Below are 22,500 nucleotides of genomic sequence, written 5' to 3'. Positions count from 1 at the left end.
CATACTTCCCTCATGATGACATAATTGCAACATTTCTGTGTTAAATTCAATATTTCTTAATATTGAAATGTTTGGGGGTGGGGGGAATAATTTGGACGTTTCATTTGCTGTAATACATGATCTTTTAAAATTAACGGAAGTATGTTGTTCTGTTTGTAATGTATGCTTAACCTGTCATTGACAGGGGTGTCAAACTCCAGTCTTCGAGGGCCGCTGTCCTGCAACTTTTAGATGTGCCTCTGCTGCACCACACCTGAAAAGAATAATTAGGTCATTAGCAAGGCTCAGGAGAACCGATCTACACAGGGAGGAGGTAATTAAGCCATTTCATTCCACTGTTTTTTACCTGTGGGACATCTAAACACTGCAGGACAGCGGCCCTTAAGGACTGGAGTTTGACACCCCTGTATTGTGAATGACAACCTGTGAATGACAGGTTAAGCTTTCCTTTTTAAACTAAATGATTTCTATGACATTCTACTAGATTGGGATTCACAGGTAAAGAGAGGCCCGATCCTCCAATCCACAAGGTGGCGGTAATGAAGAGAAAATGGAAGACAAATCGCTCATGCGTCTCGGCGGTTGTTATTGACTACAGTGTGTTTATTAGCATTGTTCTTTGCGCCTTTTAGTGTTTTTAAATGAATTCATCCTATAATGGTGTTTACCTGCGTCGTTCATGGCTGCGGGAAACGACCTGAGCCGTACTTGAGAAGCCTGCATGGATTCCCGAATAACTTGGAGACGATAAAAGCCTGGAATGAGTTCGTGAGGAGGACCAAACCGTATTGGAATGGCAACACTCCTTCATCGAGGATCTGTAGCGAGCATTTCCAGCCAACATGTTACAAAAACCACATGGCCTGGTCGATGGGATGTGTTAGGACGCTGGATCTGATAGATGACTTTCAGGTGCCAACGATTTATCCTGCTGTGGCTGAGAAAAAAGCTTCATCGCTCACCAAGGATGTTCTCAAAGCAGGCATACATATACAGACCCACCAAAACCCACCAGGTAGTTCCACCGTGCTTGCATCGGCGGAAATAAAACAGGAGGAGGAGGAAACGCACTGCTCTGGAACGACAGACACACCTCTTATTCAGGTATAAATAATTAAGGAAATGTTTGGGGGGAATTCTCATAAGAATTAACTGATTGCGGTGAAACAAAGCCTAAGATACTTTTTGTCAGTATTAGAGCAAATCATTAATTAGAAGAAGAAATGATTGTGTGAAGAGTGGATGGATTAAGAAATACTTTCCAGCAAATCCCCATGACCTCAACACATGCGTCATGTCATGAAAACATGATTTTTGGGAACTTAAATACTAATTTTACACTTTGTCTTGACAGATACGGTTACAAAGCTTATTGTTGACAGGTTGGGACGAGGGCTGTAAAATCTCCCTATCTGTGTGGCTGTTTAGGACTGTCATGTAAAGACAGAGTACCAGGTGATGTACTTTGTAAGACATGTGGCGACCCAGACCGACCCTCCGTCCATTTCCACAAACACACGATCAGTCGGCACACAGCTGACCAGGTTATCCCGAAGTACAGGTATGTTACTTTACACAGAATGTGATTGTTGATGCTGTAAAGTAATAAATATGAGAAGCAAAACTGACCATGTAAATTTCACAGGTTCACAGGTGAAAATGGGTCGAGATTATGGTGTCTGCACAATTCCCTTAAAAACTCCCCGGCTGCTCTTACAACCAACCTTGGTTAAAAGACCATCCAAGAGACTTCGACTTGCCCTGGAATATGAGGAGGAGGCTCCCTCAGAAGGCATCGCATCTGCAGCAGTTCAGGTCAAAACCAGTTCAACGTGAACCTGTGGACCGTTTCGGTGCAACAGTCATACCTCTTGGACCAGAGGTGCATAAAAGCACACGTCCATGTAGCTTTCGTCGTTGGTGCGGGAAAAAGTTTATCCAGCACCTTGTCATAACGTTAATAAATGTGATGCACTTGCTTTATGCCACAACTAAAAACTGTGCAATGCTTGCTGGGGTGGAAAGCTCTGGTCCATCTCAATATCTCGTAGAAACTGGCAATGTGAAAAGGACAAAAGCTGCTAGAACCTCACTTTTTTGGGATTTTCTTCTCATACCAGATTGTTTGGAAACAATCTGTAGCGACATCATTAGCCCTCTTTTTGTTGAGAGCAACTCCACTGCTGCTTAATAGAACAATAAAATACCATATCAATGAATGGCTCCATTTCCAATTTTTGTGCAAGTAGAAACCTTACAGTTGAAACCATAAGTTTACATACAGCTTTTTTTTTCTTTCATAAAACGGGATTTCTAATTCATAACACTAGCTGGGTTTTCCTTCATTGTTTAAAGAGATCATTCTGATAATAAATGTGACACGCTTGTTTTTGCTATTGTGGCTCTCATGCAGTGTAGATTTAGGCTTATTAAATTATTTCAGATTTCATTTGTCGTTAGAAATGTATTTCAAGTATTTCTAATCACCTTTTATCTTCCCAATGATTATATTACCTTTTCTCCTGCCTGGAGGATCGCACATGCAAACTGGGTGAACGCATCATAGCGACGAGGGACAGCAGTGCTGTACTTATCCTCCAATCCAGTTGGTGGCGGTAATGAAGAGAAAGTACACAAACCTCGCATGTGTCATTGATCGGAGTGTTTACTGGGATTCTTCCCACCTGGTTTTTCTCTCAATTCGCGTGTTTTTAAGTGATTTATTCCTTCAATGGTGTGCATCTGCGTCGTTCAGGGCTGCGGGAAACGACCTGAGCCGTACTTGAGAATCCTGCATGGATTCCCGAATAACTTGGAGACGATAAAAGCCTGGAATGAGTTCGTGAGGAGGACCAGACCGTCTTGGAATGGCAACACTCCTTCATCGAGGATCTGTAGCGAGCATTTCCAGCCAGATTGTTATACAAACCACATGGCCTGGTCGATGAAATGGGTTAGGAAGCTGGATCTGATAGATGACTTTCAGGTCCCAACAATATATCCTGTGGTGGTTAAGAAAAGTCCTGTATTACTTGCCAAAGAGGATGACCGTAAAACGGGCAGAAAGATCAGCCCGACCCCACCGGGCAGTTCCACCATGCTTGCATCAGTAGAAATAAAAAAAGAGGAGGATGAGGATGAATCATACTGTTCAGGAGCCACAATGACACCTCTTATTCAGGTAATAAAAGGTGTTGCACTTTTTTCCCCTCATTAGATTGAAAATACCTGAACCTGCTCATTCTTATTCACTGATCAACCATTTATGTTTACTGGGATGGCTTGCTTCACTTAATTGGCAGGTTCACAGGCTAAGAAATTGATTTGATGTAATGGAGCAAAATAAGTAATAGTAAAATAAGAATGTATGTAGCCAAATGTAAGGAGCGGTTCTTTGACTGCAAGTGTTTTTTCACATTGAAATCTTCTAAATGTGAGCACCAAGCCACAAATCAACTTTTTTTTTTTTTTTTCTCTGTAAATATGGCATATCGAAGGAATAGCCCTCACCGGCCCATGAAATAGCCTTTGAGTCAATTGGCCAATTATTTTTGGTCCCTTTAAAAACAAGGCGGCTGAAACTCCCACACCCTTCTTCCATTTTTAATGTGATTTGCCCTCAAAGGAAAGCTGAACGTCTGAACTTTCAGCATATATAACTTTAACTTGTCATGTCAGGTTAAGTTATATTGTTATAACTTGAATATGTTTAAGTAAACAGCTACATAAAAAAAAATAAATAAAAGTATATATTTTTTCTTATTCGACTTTAACTTAGAATTTGTGCAATGCAGACGCACGCAGTATATGTAATTTAACAAATCACAAAATTCTAAGGGGTGAACTGTCTTGATCTGCTCTAATATTAGATTTTGGCTTGTCATTTCCTGTTATAAAGCGTAGAGTAAGGTAATATTGACAGGTTGTGATAAGGGCTGTAAAATCTCCCGGTTTGTGTGGCTGTTTAGGACTGTCATGTAAAGACGGAGTACCAGGTGATGTACTTTGTAAGACATGTGGCGTCCCAGACCGACCCTCCGTCCATTTCCACAAACACACGATCAGTCGGCACACAGCTGACCAGGATACCCCGACAAATTAAAGTTCAAACTACAGGTATATTACTTTGCACATAATGGGATTGCCGCTACTAAAATAATAAATTTGAGGAATAAAACTCATTCAGAAAACTTTCCGTTACTTCAACATTTTTATTTTTATGTTTTTTTAAACAGGCTCACAGGTGATGTTTAATAGTCAACATCATATTATCTGCACAGACCCCTTAAAGTCACCACGGCTGCTCCTACAACCAACTCTGGTAAAAAGACGATCCAAGAGACTTCGACTTGGACTGGAATATGAGGAGGAAGCTGTTCAGGACAAGACCAGCTCAACGTGAACCTGTGGACCGTTCTGGTGCAGCAGACGTACCTCTTGGACCAGAAAACAAAAAAAGCAGATGTCTATGTAGCTTTTGTCTTTGGTGCAGGGAAAATATTTATCGAGCACCTTGTCAAAAATGACAAAGCTGTAAGTTTTATGCCGCAGCTAGAAACTGTGCAGTGTTGGCTGGGATAGAAAGCTCAGTTCTACATCAATATCTCTTAGCAATCTGCATTATGCTGTATTTTGTGGCCTAATTTTATTACAATATTACATTAATAGGAAAAAAAAAGAATGGCTATGCCTCCATCCATTAATTAAACCTGCTTGTCCTCATTGTCCATTAGAGACAGGCTTTCTCTAGTGGTTATTGACAGAGAATCAGGCCCTTGACAGGAAGATAAAATAAAACTAGGTGTTGCACTGAACATTTGCCATTCAAGAATATTGCCAGTAAAAATCCAATTCTGAAAATCTTTTCAAGTATATTGGGCTTAATTTAACTTTACATGCTACCCTTGTGCATCAGATTTTATGTTCTCTCATTCATCCCAACACTCGTGTCGTTTTGAGGACAAAAACTCATTCAGCAAAAGTGCAACCCGATTCAGGTTGTGATAAATCTGACATTACGGCCTTCTGGGCAGCATGTCCTCCAGGTCAGCCACGACGTACGCAACCACGGCCCACAACGCCGAGCAGAGGTCCATGTCGTGAGGGTCCTGGACTGTCATGGTGTCGCCCTCGCTGTGGTGGAACCAAAAGTAACGACTGTCTGCCACATGAAGGCTGGCCCCTGTGTGCAACATGAAGAATAATAGTCACACACAGTGGTCACAAATCTGATCCGATACATAGAACAATAGTTTCAAGTGTTTCCACAAATTCCCCATTTGATTTAGGTCTGGACATTGACAAGCCAGTACTGCACATGAATATGCTTTCTTGTACACCGTTTTATTCCACTTCTGGTCGTATGTGTAAGAATCTTTCTGCTGGAATATAAACCTCTGCCCCTTCGTCCACGTCTTTCACAGCGTTTAATAGACATTATTCCAGGACTGTCTGGTAGTTAGCTTAATTCATCTTAATCAACTGTGACCAGCTTCCGAAAATATGCTTTTTTCTTGCCAATCCTCCACAAAAGGTGTGACTTGTGGAGTGCAAGCTATTAGTTATTATAAAAAAACAACTATTACCTCTTTTTAAAATAAAATTTTACATGTGCACATACTTTTAATGAGTGAGTTGTATTTCTTCTAAAGTTATTTGAAAAATTCCTGGGAAAGCTCCAAAAAGCAAGTAAAACATTAAATCATTCATAAATAAATGCATACAGTAGAGCTGGGGGTTTATTGCACAATTACTGTTCATATATTACATGGCTATAAAGTTTGCTGGAGCAAACAAATAACTACACACATCTCCGTTCTTTTTGGAAGTGGAGGTCACGTGTTTCCGGCGGAGATACGCTTCACTGTTTGCAGGCATGGCCCAGATGGAAAGACGCTGTATTCTGAACTGCGATGCTCAACAGATCAGGTTTGGACTCCCGCAACGCGCCGACCAGAAGGAGAAGTGGTTGCGGTTCATCTTCAACAGCATCCCCAAGCAGTACCAACCCGACCTTGTGTTATGTGCACAGCATTTTACAAAAGCCTGCTTCCTGAACTGGTCCAAGTGGTCGGAGAAGTTGCAGCTGAGAGATGGAGCGGTTCCGACGCTCCGGAACCCGTATCACGATCCAGGAGTGTATGTAAGTACAGGAAGCGGGTGTGTGCTGGAAAAAAAAAAGCCTGCAAAGTGTGCAGATGCACTAGGAAGGAGAAAGCGGTCGGTAGTTCTAATTCCGAATAGATCATTGGATAAGCCGAGGAGCACGAGCTAGCTTCAACCAATCAGATGAGCGAATCTTATGCAGTGAGCTTCCGAGCGAGGGGACGTCGCTCACTTAGAAATAATTCACCGGACTTCAAGTGAATTTACTTGGAAGTAGGGGATTTATTTTTATCACGACATTTTGCGATACTATTGTGATAACGGTAAAAGTGACGACTATAACTATTTATTACTTATTTTCTAGTGCATGGGTGTGATTGCATGACAAATTAATCAAACCCCCACAAACACAAATGTATTTATCACTAAACTGCTCGCAGTTTAGCGATATATATATATAAATGAATATATTAATATATTTAAGAATATTAAATTCATTAACAGTGGATAAAATAGTAAAAATAATTGTTTTTTTTTAACACTGAAATTTATTGTGACAATAAATCAAAATTCTTCCAAGAAATTTATCACATAATATGATAAATACTCGTCCCTATTTGGAATTGTTGTATTTTGTAAATGCATTTCAAAAACTGAAACTTGAAACTATATAGATACATTTCCTAAATTTCTGTTGACCACCAAGTCTAGTGTGGAAAGGGCCCAATACCAGTGTTCAAACTTTTTTCTTTTGCTGGCTAAAATTGTCAAATTTTGTTTTCCAAATTGAAATAGCTAAGTATTTTAATTTCGAATTATATAATTTTTGCATGTTAAATGTATTCAACATGAGCATGTGAAAAGAAACTAAAGTAAACTGATTATTTTGTAGAAAATAAAAATTGTTGTAGATCCAAAAATGTGTCAGAAATGTCTTAACTTTTTGGATTGAATTACTGGTCATTGAGTGAAAATCTTATTCTGGAAATTTACACAAAAAGTATCTGCATCACCTCCATTTGGTTTAGGCTCAAATTCATACTATTCTTAAACTAGTCTGGAAAACAGAGAGTTTATTTTTTTTTTTTTACTATTTTCTGTCTAAATGGATAGATGGACATGAGCGAGTTAACATGAGCTTGATGAGAAAAAAAAAAGTTTGTTTACTACCGACTATTGCTTTATGTCTGATATGTTATTCAAAAACATAACATAATGCTGACCAGTTGAGGTCGGGTGTGTAAAACCTATCATTTGTTTCAATGTTTAGGAATATCGTGTGAAAACCACATGTGAGGTGGCATCTGCTGTAAACCATGTGGCCTCCCAGACCGAGCCCATAACCACAGAAACACGAGCAGTCGGTGCACGCCTGCCTGTCACGTGTCCGAACAGCTTTAAAAGCACAGGTTTGAAAATTAACCTTTCAATAAATCGAAACGATAAAGCTTACTGGTCTTTTACACGATTGTCTTCAGATGCATTTGTTTTAAACATTCTGTTAATTTGTGTTGCAGGTACGCAGGTCGGAGTGAAGAGACGAAATTGTGGCGTCTGCACAGAAACCATCACCTTAGACAGCCCCCTGCTGCTCCTGCAGCCTGGAGAAAAGCTGAAAGAGAGACCATCCAAGAGACCTCGACTCAGCCTGGCAGAGGAGGTAGTGGTCCCCTCAGAGAGCAGCAAATCCAACTCGACATGAACTGCATCACGCTGAGGTGCAAGCAGATGTCTTTTACTTCCGAGTGGAGAATGACAGACTTTAACACGCAGAGCAATTTTTTCTTTGGTGCTGCAACGCCTCACCTAGAAAAGCCACGTGAGGCTTAATTGCACAACTTTTCGCACCAATATTTCACACCTTGCCATCTGCCCCATGTTGTGGAAGCTCCCTGTGAGGCACAGAAGCTGTCGGGACCCAGAGCCGTCCCTGTGTCTCAGTTCGATTTCTGATCTCATGGATTTCCTGGATCGAAGCTACAGAGGTAACAAAGCAGCTCTCTTTTTGAGGGGAATGACTCCACAGAGACTACTGCACAAAGAAAATAAATCACACTATGTTGACACAAAGCTTTGAAATAGCCAAGAAATTGCAGTTTGGATTAAAGATGCCAAGCTTGTTACCAACTCTGTGGCCTTAGGCCAAATTAGATTGTGTAATTTGATTTGTGAAATAAATATTTCATTGCCGTCTTTATTCTTCAGTGCATGCCATTTTTTTTCTTTTTTGCTTGAAACAAGATAGCGTCAGCCTATAAAGCGTCATACCAAACATCTACTGATCTTAAAAATGTTTTCAAACATTATTTTACTTTTTTGTTTGCTCTTCACACTTAACAGTTTTCCTTAAACAGACAGCATCTTTGTAATAAAAAACAGTTAAATATGCTCCATATTTATACTAGTCAGTCTGGGATAAATAGGATGGATTCATATATTTGAAAAAAAAAAAAAAAAAGGACAATGTGTGAAAATAATAATATATAAAATTTTGGAGTTTTGGACCAAGTAGGTTTTCCAAAAAGACAAACTGCTAAATTATTGAAATCGGTCAAAGTTTTAAAGAGGTAATCCTAAAATCCTGATATCAGGACTTTAGGATTGGGGAGAATTTGTCTTGATTGCAAATGACAGGAATATTCCAATTGGGCCTATGTTTGGATTACTCTGACATGAAAAATGCTGTGAGTAAAAGGAGGAAGTGCCAGAAACACGCTAAAGTTATTGTTTCTGGCACTTCCTTTAGAGTGCCAGAAACAATAACTTTAGGGCTGTACTAATTTAAATCACTTAGATTTTGTGTGTTTAAAAAAATGTAGCACAATTAATTCCTTTTTCTTTTTACATGCAGAAGTTCCTAGCTGAACTTTACATTTCCATATTTCTGGTACGCCCGTAAATCTGAAGCGCAAGCGACATTTGCAAACAGCAATGAACAAAGTTGCTTTTCTTGGCTCATTGGGGGTTAATTTCTGTTTCAAAAGTGATCTAATAGAACTGGAAAAGATTAATGTGTGGAATTTGTACAAAAAGCAGTTGGTTTATCATCATTGTTATTTAAGCCTGAAAAACCATCTCTACGCAAATAATCAGCAACAAACAGCAAGCCTCTAAAAACCTGTTCAGAGAATCATTGAATCTGACCAAATGAGACTGATCTGTACAGTTTGTTTTATCTGTACCCCACCCTCCTTTCTGGACTTTCCAAAATGGTTTCTTCACCCAACAATAACACAGCGACTATCCAAGAGCAGACAGGAAGAGAGGGCTCTAGGTTTGCTGCTTATCTAAGGCTGTACATTCAGAGCGAATTGTTCCCGTTTTGAGAAGTTTATTCCTGCTTAGAATATCTTCAGAAAAAATATATAAATTATGGTTTAAAGCTGCCAAAGATCAGAGTATCTTCATTAATACTTACCCTGTATAAACAGTCTTGCACCTATCTTTTCTAAATTGTTTAATTTGAAATTTCAGTTTTGTTCCCTTTGGCTTGTATTACATGTATAATATTGAGTAAGTGAACAGGCTGATTGCAGCACCACTGAAGACAGTAATGCTGGAAAAATGCCCTTTGATCGAGACACTGAACTCTCAGCTGTTTCGCTGCAGCTTTTAAAACGTTCCACAAGGAAAACTCTTGTGATGCGATTCTCTTTGTTTCCTCTAAAGATCATACACATACATCGCAACGAAATGATAGAAACTGTTTCAACAACAGGATTAAAAGTGATGCATATATATTTAAGCTCTGCAAAGCAATTCACAGAATACTTTTCGGCCCCATGCTTTAATATTAGTTTACGTTTTCACAAAGATCGACGTCTGGCATCAGTTAGAGGTCCGGTTTCCGATCTCTGACTTCATACCAGGATTCTGAGTGGAAGCTTTATATCCATACTTAGACCATCTGAAAGTTTCATTTCGTGGTTCCATTGAATTTCTATCGCCACTTCCCTATAACAAAACCAAGCTGTTTATAGTTCCGCAATCAGCAGAAAAAGGCTATGAAAAAGACAACCACAACTAATGGGTATTTCCATTTTGATGCATGTTCTGAAAAATGCAATTTAAGGTTTTAGCACATATAGGTCTTCGTTTTTCTGCGTGTCCACTTAATTTTACCTCATGTGCCATTTGCACATGCATATTGCATATTGATCACACTAACCTGGGACTCCTGCTTGCATCCACAGAAAGATATCTGTTCCCTCAGCGTCGGTCTCCAGTTTGGTCACATTAATGGGAGCCAAAAGTTTGATCACTTCTTCCATCACCTGTAGATACGGAAAGTCATTTGTTGTTATAGCTTTTTAATAACAATGCAAGAGGTAAAACCTATCTATTGTTTTATATTATACAACAGATTCAAAGCCATATGATAAAGTGTCACATGGGATTCCTATACATTTTTATTCCCAATATTTTCCCAAAGCCAAATGTTCTGATTTCTCAGTCAATTGCTGTCTGATTTCAAGATTTATGGATGAATGTGTGGACAGATGAAACAGAAGACGCATAGAAAGACAGACTGATGGATGAAAGGACAGATGGATGGGTATGAGGACCTTAAAGAAGAAAACTGTCTAAAATGAAGGCCAGATTTTGCAAATAAAAGGGGAAAAATTACATTATAAGTAAAAAAAAAACAACATATAAATGGCTCTGACTGAAGCAACTAAAAATAGAGACAGAATAAAATCTAAAAACACAAACCATTTTCTACTCCACATATTTTTTATAATTTCTTTTAGATGTTTCTGTATCAATAAACAGTAAAGTTTTAGTATTTCAAGCTGAACTGAACAAATATTTTCCATGCAACAGTTTCTCACCTCACCCTGTACAATTGATGTCTTAAGTTTCTAAAAACAGCTGAGTCCTTTTGTAGTTTGACCTTTGATCTCACCTTTCGTGCCGCATCACTGCCTAAAAACTGCAGACCCATCGGGGTGAACGTCCCCAAGTCAGACTCCATAACAAGGTCAAAGTTGGAGATGTTCTCCTGTGTGGGGAAAGGAAGTGAAGCAGGTGGGTGAGGATAAGATAAAGCAAATGTAAACACAATGTTGGGAAAGCATGAAAAAAAAAAGGCACAAAATGGTTTGTAACCCCACAAAAGATTCAATCCAGTCAGTTACATCAACCTTTACATCTGATCACACATACTATAAACAACCACTAGGAGTCGCTAAAGTGACTTTGTTATTATAAAAGGGAAATAAATTGTTATTTACACATTTCAGAAAGAACATAAAAAGCCCTCATGAGAGTTATGGCATCCTTGTGAAAAATGATTAGTTTGTTTTCAAAAATGCATAACCTCTTTATCTCTGGTTTCAAGTAGTTGGCTTATCAGGATTTAGAGCCTGGTGGGAAGCCAAAGCTCTAAAAAAGGAAACTGTAAGACTCGATTGCTGCATAGAAAAATCTGGGAGCTGGCCAAGTGCTCACCAGTCTGCTGGAAGAACATTTCCACACTCGTACGCGGCGCTTTCACAATGTCCTGACCCTTCCTGCTCTGTTTCAGCAGGAGAGATATTTGCTTTCAGGCTGTTATTGTGTTTTTCCCCCCTCTCTTAAGTGGAGAGCAGTAGTACCTTGTGTAGATTGAAGTACTGCTGTCCACCGACACCACCCTGCTCCTCACCTGTCCACAGAACCGCTCGCAAAGTTCTTCTTGGGCGCAAACCTTCGAGAAGATGAACACACTGTTTAGTCGCCTGGAGAACATTGGTGAACAAACGGCATCAAGAAGACCAGGTAACACAGCAGATAGGTCAGGGGCGCAGTTGTGGAGAAGATTAAAGCATGGCTAGGATTTTAAAGAATCCTAGCCATGCTTCAGACCTACCAAGATATGGTTATTCACCAAAACTAACAGGCTGGGAAAGGACAACATTTTTCTAAAGACCCGGCCAAGTGACGCATAGCCAGTGGAGAGGCTGCAGAAATCTATAGTTCTATTAAGTGAACTACTATCAGTTGTGTACATGAAACACAACCAAAAGAGTTTAGTATTTAGTTTGTCACTTAGGTCATAGGTCCCCAACCCTGGTCCTCAGGCCTCTCTGTCCTGCATGCTCTGCTCTGTGGTTAGAGTTAATCTGCAGTGGTCATATCTAAAAGCATCAGAGGGTCCAGCTGTAGTTTGGAAAGGTAAATGTGAGGTTAGTTTTGTGAGCCAAGCTGTTTTAAGGACTGACGCCAACAAAGCAGCAGCAATAAGAGAAGAGGCCCAGAATGGCGCTGCAGCAGCAAGTCACTCCTTAACATTCCTCAAGAGGCTCCAGATTCCTTTTCAGATGATTTCCAAGGAGATAAATCCTTTGACTTAACTGCTGAAGGGAGGCCTCTATGATGTCTTTTATTTCCAGCTAAAAATGATCAAGTTAAATTAAAATGCTGGAGAAACTTTAAATCTTCACTAAAATGTAATATGATAAAATCCCGACCTATTTCCTGGAGCGTTAACACCAAAATAAAAGGCAAAGAAAGCCCAGCAGAGGATTTCAGCCTCCTCAGAAATCTGAATCAAGAGGGAATTCCTCCCTCCATCTTCACGGAGAAACTCCTAACCACGTCTTGGCAAAGCAGATGCACAATAGCTGACAGGAAAGCTCTCCACAGAGTGATGAGGATGCCTGGGACACCGATTACTGTCTTGCCTTCTGCGATCTGGAGGAATATCTCTCTCTTTTTTAACAAAGGGTTAACGGGAAGAGCAATAGGTTATTTCCTCCAGCTATGGGACTGCTGTATTTCCATTACTGCTCACCATATTTCTAATGTTTGAACAAAAGGAGGAGCTGGGAATATTTTTGCAGCAAGCAGCCTTTCTGTCATGCTTAAAAATGAGGCCAGTCCAAGGAAAACAATGGGAATGTCAGAGGTGAAAGGAACTTCTGAAACACAATAGGCTCATATTTCTCATGAGTTAAAGCAATATCAGATTTTGTAGGATGCAATGTTCCCAAAGAACATCTGCAAAACAAAGCTGAAGATATCAACGGCCACACTATAACATCATCTCGTTACATAGATATTACATCAGTGCGTAAATCTCCTTCAAAGATTGGTTTTTAAAATGGATGCGAGGGATTTTTCCTCCTAAAGCAACTGAAACCCTACTCCTTAGGTGAATCCCCTCTAAAGACTGCAGATAGTGAAAACTAGCCCAAACCAGCCCTAGAACTGTGTCTAAAGGTCATTCCTCTAAAACTACAAGCCTGCAAAGGCAGAAATAAAGAGTGATATCGACATGTCTGAGCAGAAACTGTCCTGGTTATGCAGGCAAAGACGTAAAATAAGAAGGAGAGGTATTAAGAGCTAAATATTGTATATGTGGAACTTTTCCCTCTACATTTCCCCAAGGGTTACCCAGGTCCTTGATGAGGGACAGAGCCTCCCAGGATATCATGGCTCCACCTCCATCATCCATGGCGCCCTGGCCCACATCCCAGCTGTCCAGATGACCGCTCAATAGGACAACCTGTCAGAGAGTGCAGATAAACTGTGTAAACATCAACAGGAGCCACTGCAGGAGCGTAAGGACGCAGCAGTTTCAAAATGCACATTCAGGGATATTCCACGGAATAAGATTTTGCTACCCAGCCCTTTTTACGTCCACATCTCTAAACAACTCTATTGAACAAACAATATATCTTACATTTAATGGACAATATGCTATCAAACAAAAAACAGCTTTTTTTTTTTTTTTCCTTAACACACAAGATCAAAAAAGGTAAAAGAACAGAATCTCTGTATCTGGTTCAGGAATCTGAAAGCGAGACAGACATTCCTATCAGCTGGACGATTCTGACCCCCAAGTTACGAAAAGCAGATCTTGACCTGACAAACTATCTGGTCAACAACCCAGAAGTCAAAACATTCCTTGAAATGAACTGTTCCGTGTCCAGCTTAAATCCTCTGTCAGCGATGGATTATTAATCAGTGGAGAAGCAACTTTTACACCATTTAAACTGAGGACATTTCACATTTAGTTACACTGTCAGTTACTACAGCACCAAATAATCACTTGCTTCTTAAGCAAATTGCTTTATCTCCCACCCACTCAAAAACAATGGAGTGAGCACTTGATTGGCTCTTCTCACCCACCAGAAACAGTTTCAAAACCTGAAATAATGCTTATGTATAAGAACAGGACTCAAGAGAAGGAACAAAAGACATTGTTTTTTTTTCCTCCATAATTGATGGCGGATAATTTAAGCAGAGTCAGCAGCCAGAACATCAATGCAACCACAGGTGTCTGTTGTGTGCATTAATTTTCCCAGCTATGAAAATATATAGGTTTACTATGATTTCTAAGCAGTCCTCTGGCAGTACAAAATGTCTGCCGACCTCTGTGGGTTGTGGTGTTAAATTAAATAAATGACAACTCCCTCCAAATATCCCTCCTTAATTTTTAACCAAAGTCGCTGCAGCTCTAGAACTTGAAGCATATAAAGTGTTTCTCTGCAGCTGCTGTCTGACTGTAGGTGAGTATTACAACTTCACTTCTGTCAGCCAGATGTATGCCATTAGCTTTTTTAGGGAAAAAGTATTTGTGTTAAAACAGGGCTACGCGGTAAAAACATTGTTTTGACAGGCACATTATCAAGTGAACCTTTGTTTTCACCCCAGCAGAAACTCAAAGTGCTTTACAGATTAAAAACAAAGCAAAAAAAAGAAAAGAAATATGTAGTTTATTCGAATGCTTATGATAAAGGTTGATTATGTGGAAAAAGACTGATAAGACTTTCAGCTGCTTCCATTCACTAAAACTATATTTTAGACTGCCACTGCAATACAAAGTACTCTGCTGACATGGCTGCTGGGAAAAATGGTCATAACAATAAGAGAAATGACAAAATCTATCTAAATTCAATTGGAATTTTAATTCAGAGTTTGGACACATCATTTAACACCGATGTGATTTACTGGCAGATCAGACTCAGCTCAGAGCACTTCTCATTTCCTTGGATAAGTTGCCAATTTAAGCCACCAAGCTGCTGCTTCTCAGACAACAGTTTGTCTTACTTTGTTCTTTTCACTGGACGAGTTGCAACATAAATCTTTTTCGTGGAAGTTTTATGCATTGATGCCTGAATTAACATAATGTCAAAATGTCACCCTTCAACAACTTTTAGCTGCATATTTGCTTAGTTTAACATGTGCATTTTTTTTTTACATATTCCAAAAACACTGGCATGGTAATGCCATGGTGTTTAAATCTGGAAAAACACCACACTTCCATCATTTTACAGATTTAGAAAAGACTGGGAGTACTCACAAACATTCCATAAAAATACATTTATATATTCCATTCTGAACATCTAATTGCTGCATTTATTTCGAACTAAATGAAAACAAATTTAAAACAACCTCTAGTGTTTTGGTTCTCATTTGTTGTGTATATTTGACATGTTAAGTTTTTGTACTGTAACTAACCTGTTACAGAAAAGATAAGATGCTGTTAACACACGAATGTAGGTAGATAGGTAATAATCAGTTCACACTACATTTGCATTTGCCTGAAATATTTTAACGTTTCACTGACTGCATCTGAGGTTGGATCCGTTTCCCTCAAAGATCTCTAAATTTGCATCCGTAGCCTTCACACCCCCAGATATTTTGTCTCAAGTAGCCATGCCGACTGTCCCCAACTAGTTCAGACGGATACAAGCTTAGTACAGCAGTGAATCTTTGGTAAAATCAGGAAAAAGATTGTACAGCTTGTTCCCAGCCTAACAACTTACAAGTCTGGACACAACTGAAGGGGAAAAGCTTTAGAAATGATTACTATACAGTTTAAAATATGTATTAGGCAGCACAAACAAAACAAGTGAAGCAGAAATCCTACACAGTGATTCAGAGAACTACATCAGAGCCTTTCTGAGGGAAAAACAGCAAAGCCTCCAAACGTCGGTGTAAACTTTGCAGACAGTTTACATGTTCAACAAGCTGCACAACCTACTACAGGGGAATAAACTAGTACATATCCTGTTTCAAAATTTTATTTCAAAGAAAGATTGAAAGCAAAGTCTGAGTGGGAGGGAAAAAAAATCCAAGCACCTCAGCAGTCTTGGATGACTTAAAAGGGCAACCTAACTGGAAATGACTCACAAAACCTCAAATGTACATTTTTCTTTAAGCAAGTGTGCATGCTCGCTCTCTCTCTCCCTCTCTCTCTCATACACACACACACACACACAGCCAGCCACAACTGCTGCTGCTACAGTGAGCTGGAACACAAAGTTTCAGGGCCAGACATGATGTCAGACTGACCATGTGTTTCAGTTCCCTTTCCTACACAGATGGACTGAATGTTAGCTCAGGACCGTGGCTAGAAGCTCAAAAAGCAAAAACATTATAAACTTATTTCTAATGTAATGTTAAGAATGAAAATCCTAATCGATGAATCATAATTTGTAGTGACACATGGAGCATAAAATCAGCACCTTGTCAACAATGACATAAAACTAAGTTTTATGCCACCGCTAGAAACTGTGCAATGCTTGCTGGGATAGAAAGCTCAATAGTAGCTAACTTAAATCTGATTGAGAAAGAGGAAATTTAAGTGCATGCATTTCAAATATTATTTAAAAAAAAGTATGAACATGTAACATGCAAACTGAGGCCCAGGGCTCAGCTTTGGAGATTCATCTCAGTCTGACCTTCAGAGCAGCTTGCTGGACCTTTTCCTGCAGGAATAATTATCAGCTGTCCTAAATGTTTTCCATTTGCTGATGATCACCCCGGTTTAGGGGGAAATCCTTTTTTTAATAGAGCTTTTCAGATTGATGGACATCAGGAGTTGCTTCTCAAATAAGTCTTTCCTATTTGGCATTGTGTTTTACAAAAGCTCTTGAAGGTATCAGACCAGAAAACTGTCACAGCTTCTGTCTTTAAAGGCATGTCGAACATTATTTATGCTCTTCTCAAAACTTAAAGGGAAACTCATTATATAGATTGAAGGCCTCCTTGCCATCACCTTAATCTTTACCTAACTATCAGATTCAAGCCAGACTTTGGCTTGGCCACTCAAAAGCATTATTACTTCCAGTCAGAAGACTCATTTTGGTCAAATCAAAACATTGTTTCTCAATTCCTGTCCTCACGGCCCCCTGCCTTGCATGTTTTAGGCGTTTCCCTTCTGCCACACACCTGTATTGAAGCTGTGGGTGATGGTCATGCAATCATTTGAATCAGCTGTTCTGGAATACAGGCTCATCTAAAACAAGCAGAACAGGAGGGCCTAACGACTAAAATTGAGAAGCACTGCCTTAAGTGTAAATAATTTGAGCAGAACTATATTTGTTACACTTCCTCTCTTCTGTCAGGATAAGCTATAAATGATTTTTCAGACAGTGCATTTATAGACCAATTACTTTGTCATTTCCCCATAAAAGACTCATAACATAAAAGTTGAGGACCAGTTGGGGGGGAGAAATCATATCTCTTTACAACTATTATGGCCAGCTCTCCTTGTTGTCGTAGCAACATGCAATCTATTGTTTTATTGAAACAAAGCCATTTATGCATCAGGAGGAATATCTTGTTCTCCTTTTACAGAAAAAAAAAATCTGCCCTGACACTAAAACCCAACCAGACCCACCAAGTGTCCGTGAGGAAAAGACACCGTAGGCAAAAAAGTGCCAGGCCAACTTTATACTACTTATAACTAAATCACAGTTCAAATAATTACATTTTGGAAGTTTATGAACATAGAAATACACTTGTTTACATAACAGAAATCTGCTCTGTGAGATAGAGGTTCCCAGAAAGACCAGGTGCCTCTACAGCAAAATAAATGCTGACCAAACACTTTGGGAAATCTTTGTTAAGGAAAACCAGGGGTAGCCTTGCAATCCTTCTCCAACATGATAAAGTAGGGACACAGAACGATTTTTTTTTAGATTTAGTATTGTATAAACCTTAAACAATATATACATTTTTCCATGCACATCATTCAGATTATCCACCCAACACGCTTACCCTGCGACTAAGATTTATTGTGTGAGGTAAAAACAAAGAGACTGTGGTCTGATGGTTTACAGAGATAAATAAGTCATGCAGGTAGACATGAGTGAATGCTACCTGCTCCGGGTGCTGCCAGCCTCTTATTTCGGCCACTGTGTTAAAAGAGTCAGCATCCGGCAGAGTCTGGGCTCCCATTACAAGTCTGACCACAATCTTCTGTTTGTTTTGGGCCAAACGCCACATTAGCTCAGCATCTTCCACTGTGATGCAGGCTGTGGGGATTCGCTTCACTCCCTCTTCGTAGGTCTGCCAACCTGTGTGAGGACTAGAAGGAAAAACCACAACGATGGGAAACTATCCGCATTAACTGGAGGGGCACTAGACAGCGAAAGGGGACAAATACCTGTTTATAGAGAAAGGGGTGACAGAGCGAATGAGTGTGGCCACAGCTCCCACTTTAGCTGCCTCTGAAGCACCGAAACCGCGATAAGCAACCGTCTCCGGGTAGTTAGTAAAAGGCTGGTTAAAAACCACAATCCTCCCTGTGGCCTCGCTGGCTCTACGCTTCAGTTCCTCAAAAGACTGAACCACCAACACCTCAGCCTCAACACCTGAACAGATAGGAACAAGTCAGTGAATGCTAATAAAGTGCTGGTGCACAAATTAACATGGCTTAATAAAGTGTGATCGTCAACCTTCTGGAGGCGTTCCGACACTGCTGCCCAGGCCCAGCATGGCCAGGCTCTTGGTCCTGGGCTTAATCATCTCTGCACTTTCCTTTCCTCTTACCCAGTGAGGGATTTTTACTGGTTCTGTAGAAAAAACAAGACAAGTGAACACAAATGCAAAAAGAAAATAAATAAATCGAGGTTCTCAGGAAAGATTTCGTAGCATATCTTCAAAACTCACCCAGATGAACATCCAGTCCATCCTGTTTCATGGCATTGTACATGTATTTAATAGCCATTTCCAGGTTCTGTGACCCACTGACCCGGTTCCCTATGGTGTCAGTAAAGTCAGCCAGCCGTCTGTAGGAGCGGTTCTGGGCCGCACCAAATACAGCTAGCTCAATGATGCGCTTGGCCACATCTTCATATCTTCCCACCTCTGCTGCTACATCTGGAGCTGGGTTCCAAAAGAATATAAACTGTATTTTCTTTTTATAAAAGTTTGACTAAATCTACAACAGAACAATTAGGATTTATTTTACTGGATTATGTCGACAATAACATGTCGATACATTCCTGAATAGATAGAAATAGTTTGGTGAAGGTGACACAATATAACTTATGAATTATCACTATGAAGTGTTATACCCTCTATAAAAGAAACTTTGGCTGTTTGCTGGTCTGGAGTTAAGTGTTAACACAAAGCCAAGAAGTGAAAACATCAACAATCAAATCAGATAAGCAAATTCTGCAGCTCGTCAATTGGTTTTAGGTTATAAAACAAATTTTAGTCCAATAGATAAGAAGATTAACAAGGAGAAAGAATGTAAATCAGCTACAGATCTTCCAAGAGTTTGTCCCAGAAAATTTACCCCAACTGGTTCAACTCTACTCCAATACACCCGACTCAAAATGCCGAACTGCCTCCTGTGTGTGTCAACAAATTTTGCAAAGGCCTGGTCATTAACTATTCATTTAGTTCAGGTGTGTTTGAGCAGGAAGGTATCCAGAAGTTGCAGGACACAAGCACTCAAGAACTGGAGCTGTAGATCTCCGACTTTGAAGTTAGAGAAAAGGTATCAACAACAAAGTCCCATCAATCAAACTTTATTTGTAGAGCTCTTTTTATACAGAGAAGTGTAAGAACTTTACAGCAGTGTTTCCCAACCCTGGTCCTCAAGCAACACTGCCCTGCATGTTTTAGGTATTTCCTTGCTTCAGTCTAGCTGATTTCAATCGATGACTGATTAACAGGCGTTTGCTGAACTGCAATCAGCTGAATCAGGCACATTAAAGCAGGGAAACCTCTAAACCATGTAGGACAGTGTGCCTTGAGGACCAGGGTTGGGAAACACTGCTTTACAGCACTCAAAACACACTAGATATAATCAAATGTTGAATAAATAAATAGAACAAGAGGCAATTGTGTAGTTTGAGGGAAAGAAGGTAAAAAGACAAATGTAAGTTCTGAAAACCTAAAGACATGAATAGAAAAAAAAATAAATACTAATAGAAAGAAAATTGAATAAAATAGACATACCAGTTTCAATACTTTTAGCAAAATGTACAGTGCTTACACTAAAGCAACACTGTGGGGGTGTCCACTCTCTACTGCCTAGACATGCAAGGTACCATTTTGAAAAAACAAATTTGAGTACAGCTAACCTAATTTTGTTTGTGTTGCCCTTGGACATAATGGTGCCCTGGGCAGTGAGCCATTATGTCCAATAACAAAAAATCTTTACTGCACAGAACTGTTTGCAGAGAACAGTGGCTCTCATTTACTGGATTGTTTCAATAAAGGAGACTACTACTTTTGAAAAAATAAAATAAAAAGGCTAGGTGGCTAGAGTAGTTCAATATGAAAGCTATGATTTGTGTTTTTTTTTTCTTGCAAAAACAACTGGTTGCTAAGGTGTATGAATTATTTACCTTTCTTTGTGGTTTCATTAGATACAACCCTGATGGCAGGACTTCTGAAGCGCTCAGAGAGAGTATGGCTTTCAGAACCAAGTGACAAGATAAACATAAAAAGAGGAGGAAGAAAGGCCACTTTCACCTCTAATGTCATCTGTGGAAAGAAATGTCAAAGTGACCACAAATTAGACACAGCCAGTAAAATCTACGGGTTACATTTGGTGTACATATGATTTCTAACAGTACAACGAGGTAGCATAGAGAATAAATGTGAACTCGGTATAAATTAAAACTCTGACCTGAGCAACACACACACACACACACACAAAACTAATGTCGAGCAGGAAGTCAATTTTGACCATAATTGCAACAGATAGCAGGATATAAAAAAAAACCTGACAATCCTTTTCAACAGCTGATAAGTCAATGGAACAATTATCGTAATTTTTTAAAAATAAAATCACATTAAAAATAAACAAACACAAACCCTTGAGATTGTTATCTTTGACGCTTCAAGATCTTATAAGGAGTTAAACGTCCTCACCGCATACAATGTAGAGATGCAGAAGTGTAATCTCTATTTCCGTATTATTTTGTGGTGCATGCAAACTTCCGGCTGGCGTCAGTTTTCAAAACAAAAGTATTACACATGTTTTTAATTTTGCGTAAAATTATTTTTTTTTACTTGTATTACACATGTATTTAAAACATGTGATATCTGTAAATGCATTTTTTAAAAATTAACTTTCAAGTATTCAAAGACGCACAATAGGAATAATTGTGTATTTTACTGTGTCATTTACTTTGAAAGAAAATCTGTTCGACAAAAGCCTAAAATTTGGGAAATCAAAGTTGAACTTTGGTTCTATTGAAAAGAGAAAAGAAAAGAGAAAGAGTTTTCTTTTTTCTTCGTTTGGTTTTGTATTTTATCTCTCAGTTGTGCACAACAGTATCATGTTAATTACAGTTTTAAAAACAAAATTATATGTACTTTTCTCATTCTGCTACACCACTAAGTCTTTTTTTTTCTTTGACTCCTACAAGTTTAAATTTTAAGTATTTAACCAGCGGTGTATTTTTGGACAAAAAACATCCATGCCTAGAAAAGGTTTTGGATCATAACACCCAAAGGTTTGTAAAAGAACAGACAGAAGAGTTAGATTATGACTGAATTGAATGTTTGACAGAAATTACTGAACCTGTTTCTTCACAAAGAGAAGTTAAAACTCTTTAAAGGAAAAAAAACAAAACAACACCTGGCTTATTAGGTTTGGGCTGTGTTTAATTCCAAGAGTCATCTTTGGACCCACTGGTACCATTACTTTGAAAACTCTGCTATTGTTTTCATAGAACATAAGCTTGGCTTATTGATTTTACTGCCTATCCATACTAAACTGAGTCAGATGACGATGTCGTGGCTTCCAAAACTTCTGATAGGTTAACTGACACATTTGAGTTAATTGGAGACCCATCTATTCATGTATGTTAAGTCCACGTCTTGAACACACTTCTTTCTTATTTGACACAATGGCAAGGTCAAAAGAAATCAACCAAGATATAAGAAAGAGAACTATGGAGCTGCACAGATCTGGTTCCTCCTTGGGAACAATTTCCAGATGCTTGAAGCTGCAGAATTCATCTGTTCATGCAATTATATGCAAGTATACAGACGATGGGTATGTCCACCATTAAACCAGTCGGGAGGGAGATGAGTTCTGTGTCCCAGAGGTGAGCGTATTTTGGTCTGAGATGTGAAAATTGACCCCAGAAGAAAAAAAAAAAAAGCCAAAGACCTTGTGAGGATGCTGCCTGAAGCTGGTAGCACAGTCTC

General features: G+C 39.2%; 3 protein-coding genes across 6 annotated transcripts; 2 read left to right on the top strand and 1 right to left on the bottom strand.

The window, feature by feature from the left end:
• The first annotated feature begins 400 nt into the window (after window positions 1-400).
• Window positions 401-4,857, top strand: LOC103151185 (uncharacterized). 2 transcript variants are annotated; one of them, XM_016681236.1, is made up of 4 exons: window positions 401-498; window positions 2,756-3,181; window positions 3,969-4,116; window positions 4,236-4,857. In XM_016681236.1, the coding sequence occupies exons 2-4, from the start codon at window positions 2,933-2,935 to the stop codon at window positions 4,400-4,402; spliced, it is 564 nt and encodes a 187-aa protein (XP_016536722.1). In that variant the 5' UTR covers window positions 401-498; window positions 2,756-2,932; the 3' UTR covers window positions 4,403-4,857. The 2 variants fall into 2 exon arrangements, with proteins under 2 accessions (XP_016536722.1, XP_007571160.1); XM_007571098.1 differs by lacking the exon at window positions 401-498 and having other exon boundaries at window positions 2,636-3,181.
• On the top strand, window positions 518-2,219 carry LOC103151184 (THAP domain-containing protein 10-like). The gene is made up of 3 exons (XM_007571096.2): window positions 518-1,104; window positions 1,429-1,561; window positions 1,646-2,219. The coding sequence occupies exons 1-3, from the start codon at window positions 658-660 to the stop codon at window positions 1,834-1,836; spliced, it is 771 nt and encodes a 256-aa protein (XP_007571158.1). The 5' UTR covers window positions 518-657; the 3' UTR covers window positions 1,837-2,219.
• On the bottom strand, window positions 4,192-21,276 carry LOC103151186 (carboxypeptidase Q). 3 transcript variants are annotated; one of them, XM_007571103.2, is made up of 11 exons: window positions 21,214-21,276; window positions 20,685-20,823; window positions 18,994-19,209; window positions 18,780-18,896; window positions 18,488-18,695; window positions 18,202-18,409; window positions 13,483-13,594; window positions 11,703-11,794; window positions 11,012-11,107; window positions 10,274-10,379; window positions 4,192-5,182 (listed from the first exon to the last, which is right to left on the bottom strand). In XM_007571103.2, the coding sequence occupies exons 2-11, from the start codon at window positions 20,821-20,823 to the stop codon at window positions 5,016-5,018; spliced, it is 1,461 nt and encodes a 486-aa protein (XP_007571165.1). In that variant the 5' UTR covers window positions 21,214-21,276; the 3' UTR covers window positions 4,192-5,015. The 3 variants fall into 3 exon arrangements, with proteins under 3 accessions (XP_007571165.1, XP_007571164.1, XP_007571163.1); XM_007571102.2 differs by having other exon boundaries at window positions 21,157-21,275; XM_007571101.2 differs by lacking the exon at window positions 21,214-21,276 and adding an exon at window positions 20,969-21,046.
• Window positions 21,277-22,500: the final 1,224 nt, after the last annotated feature.

Source organism: Poecilia formosa, unplaced genomic scaffold (genome assembly GCF_000485575.1).
Source record: "Poecilia formosa unplaced genomic scaffold, Poecilia_formosa-5.1.2 Scaffold273, whole genome shotgun sequence".
In the NCBI taxonomy this organism is placed as follows: Eukaryota; Metazoa; Chordata; class Actinopteri; order Cyprinodontiformes; family Poeciliidae; genus Poecilia; species Poecilia formosa.
This window is presented reverse-complemented; position numbering and strand designations above follow the sequence as displayed.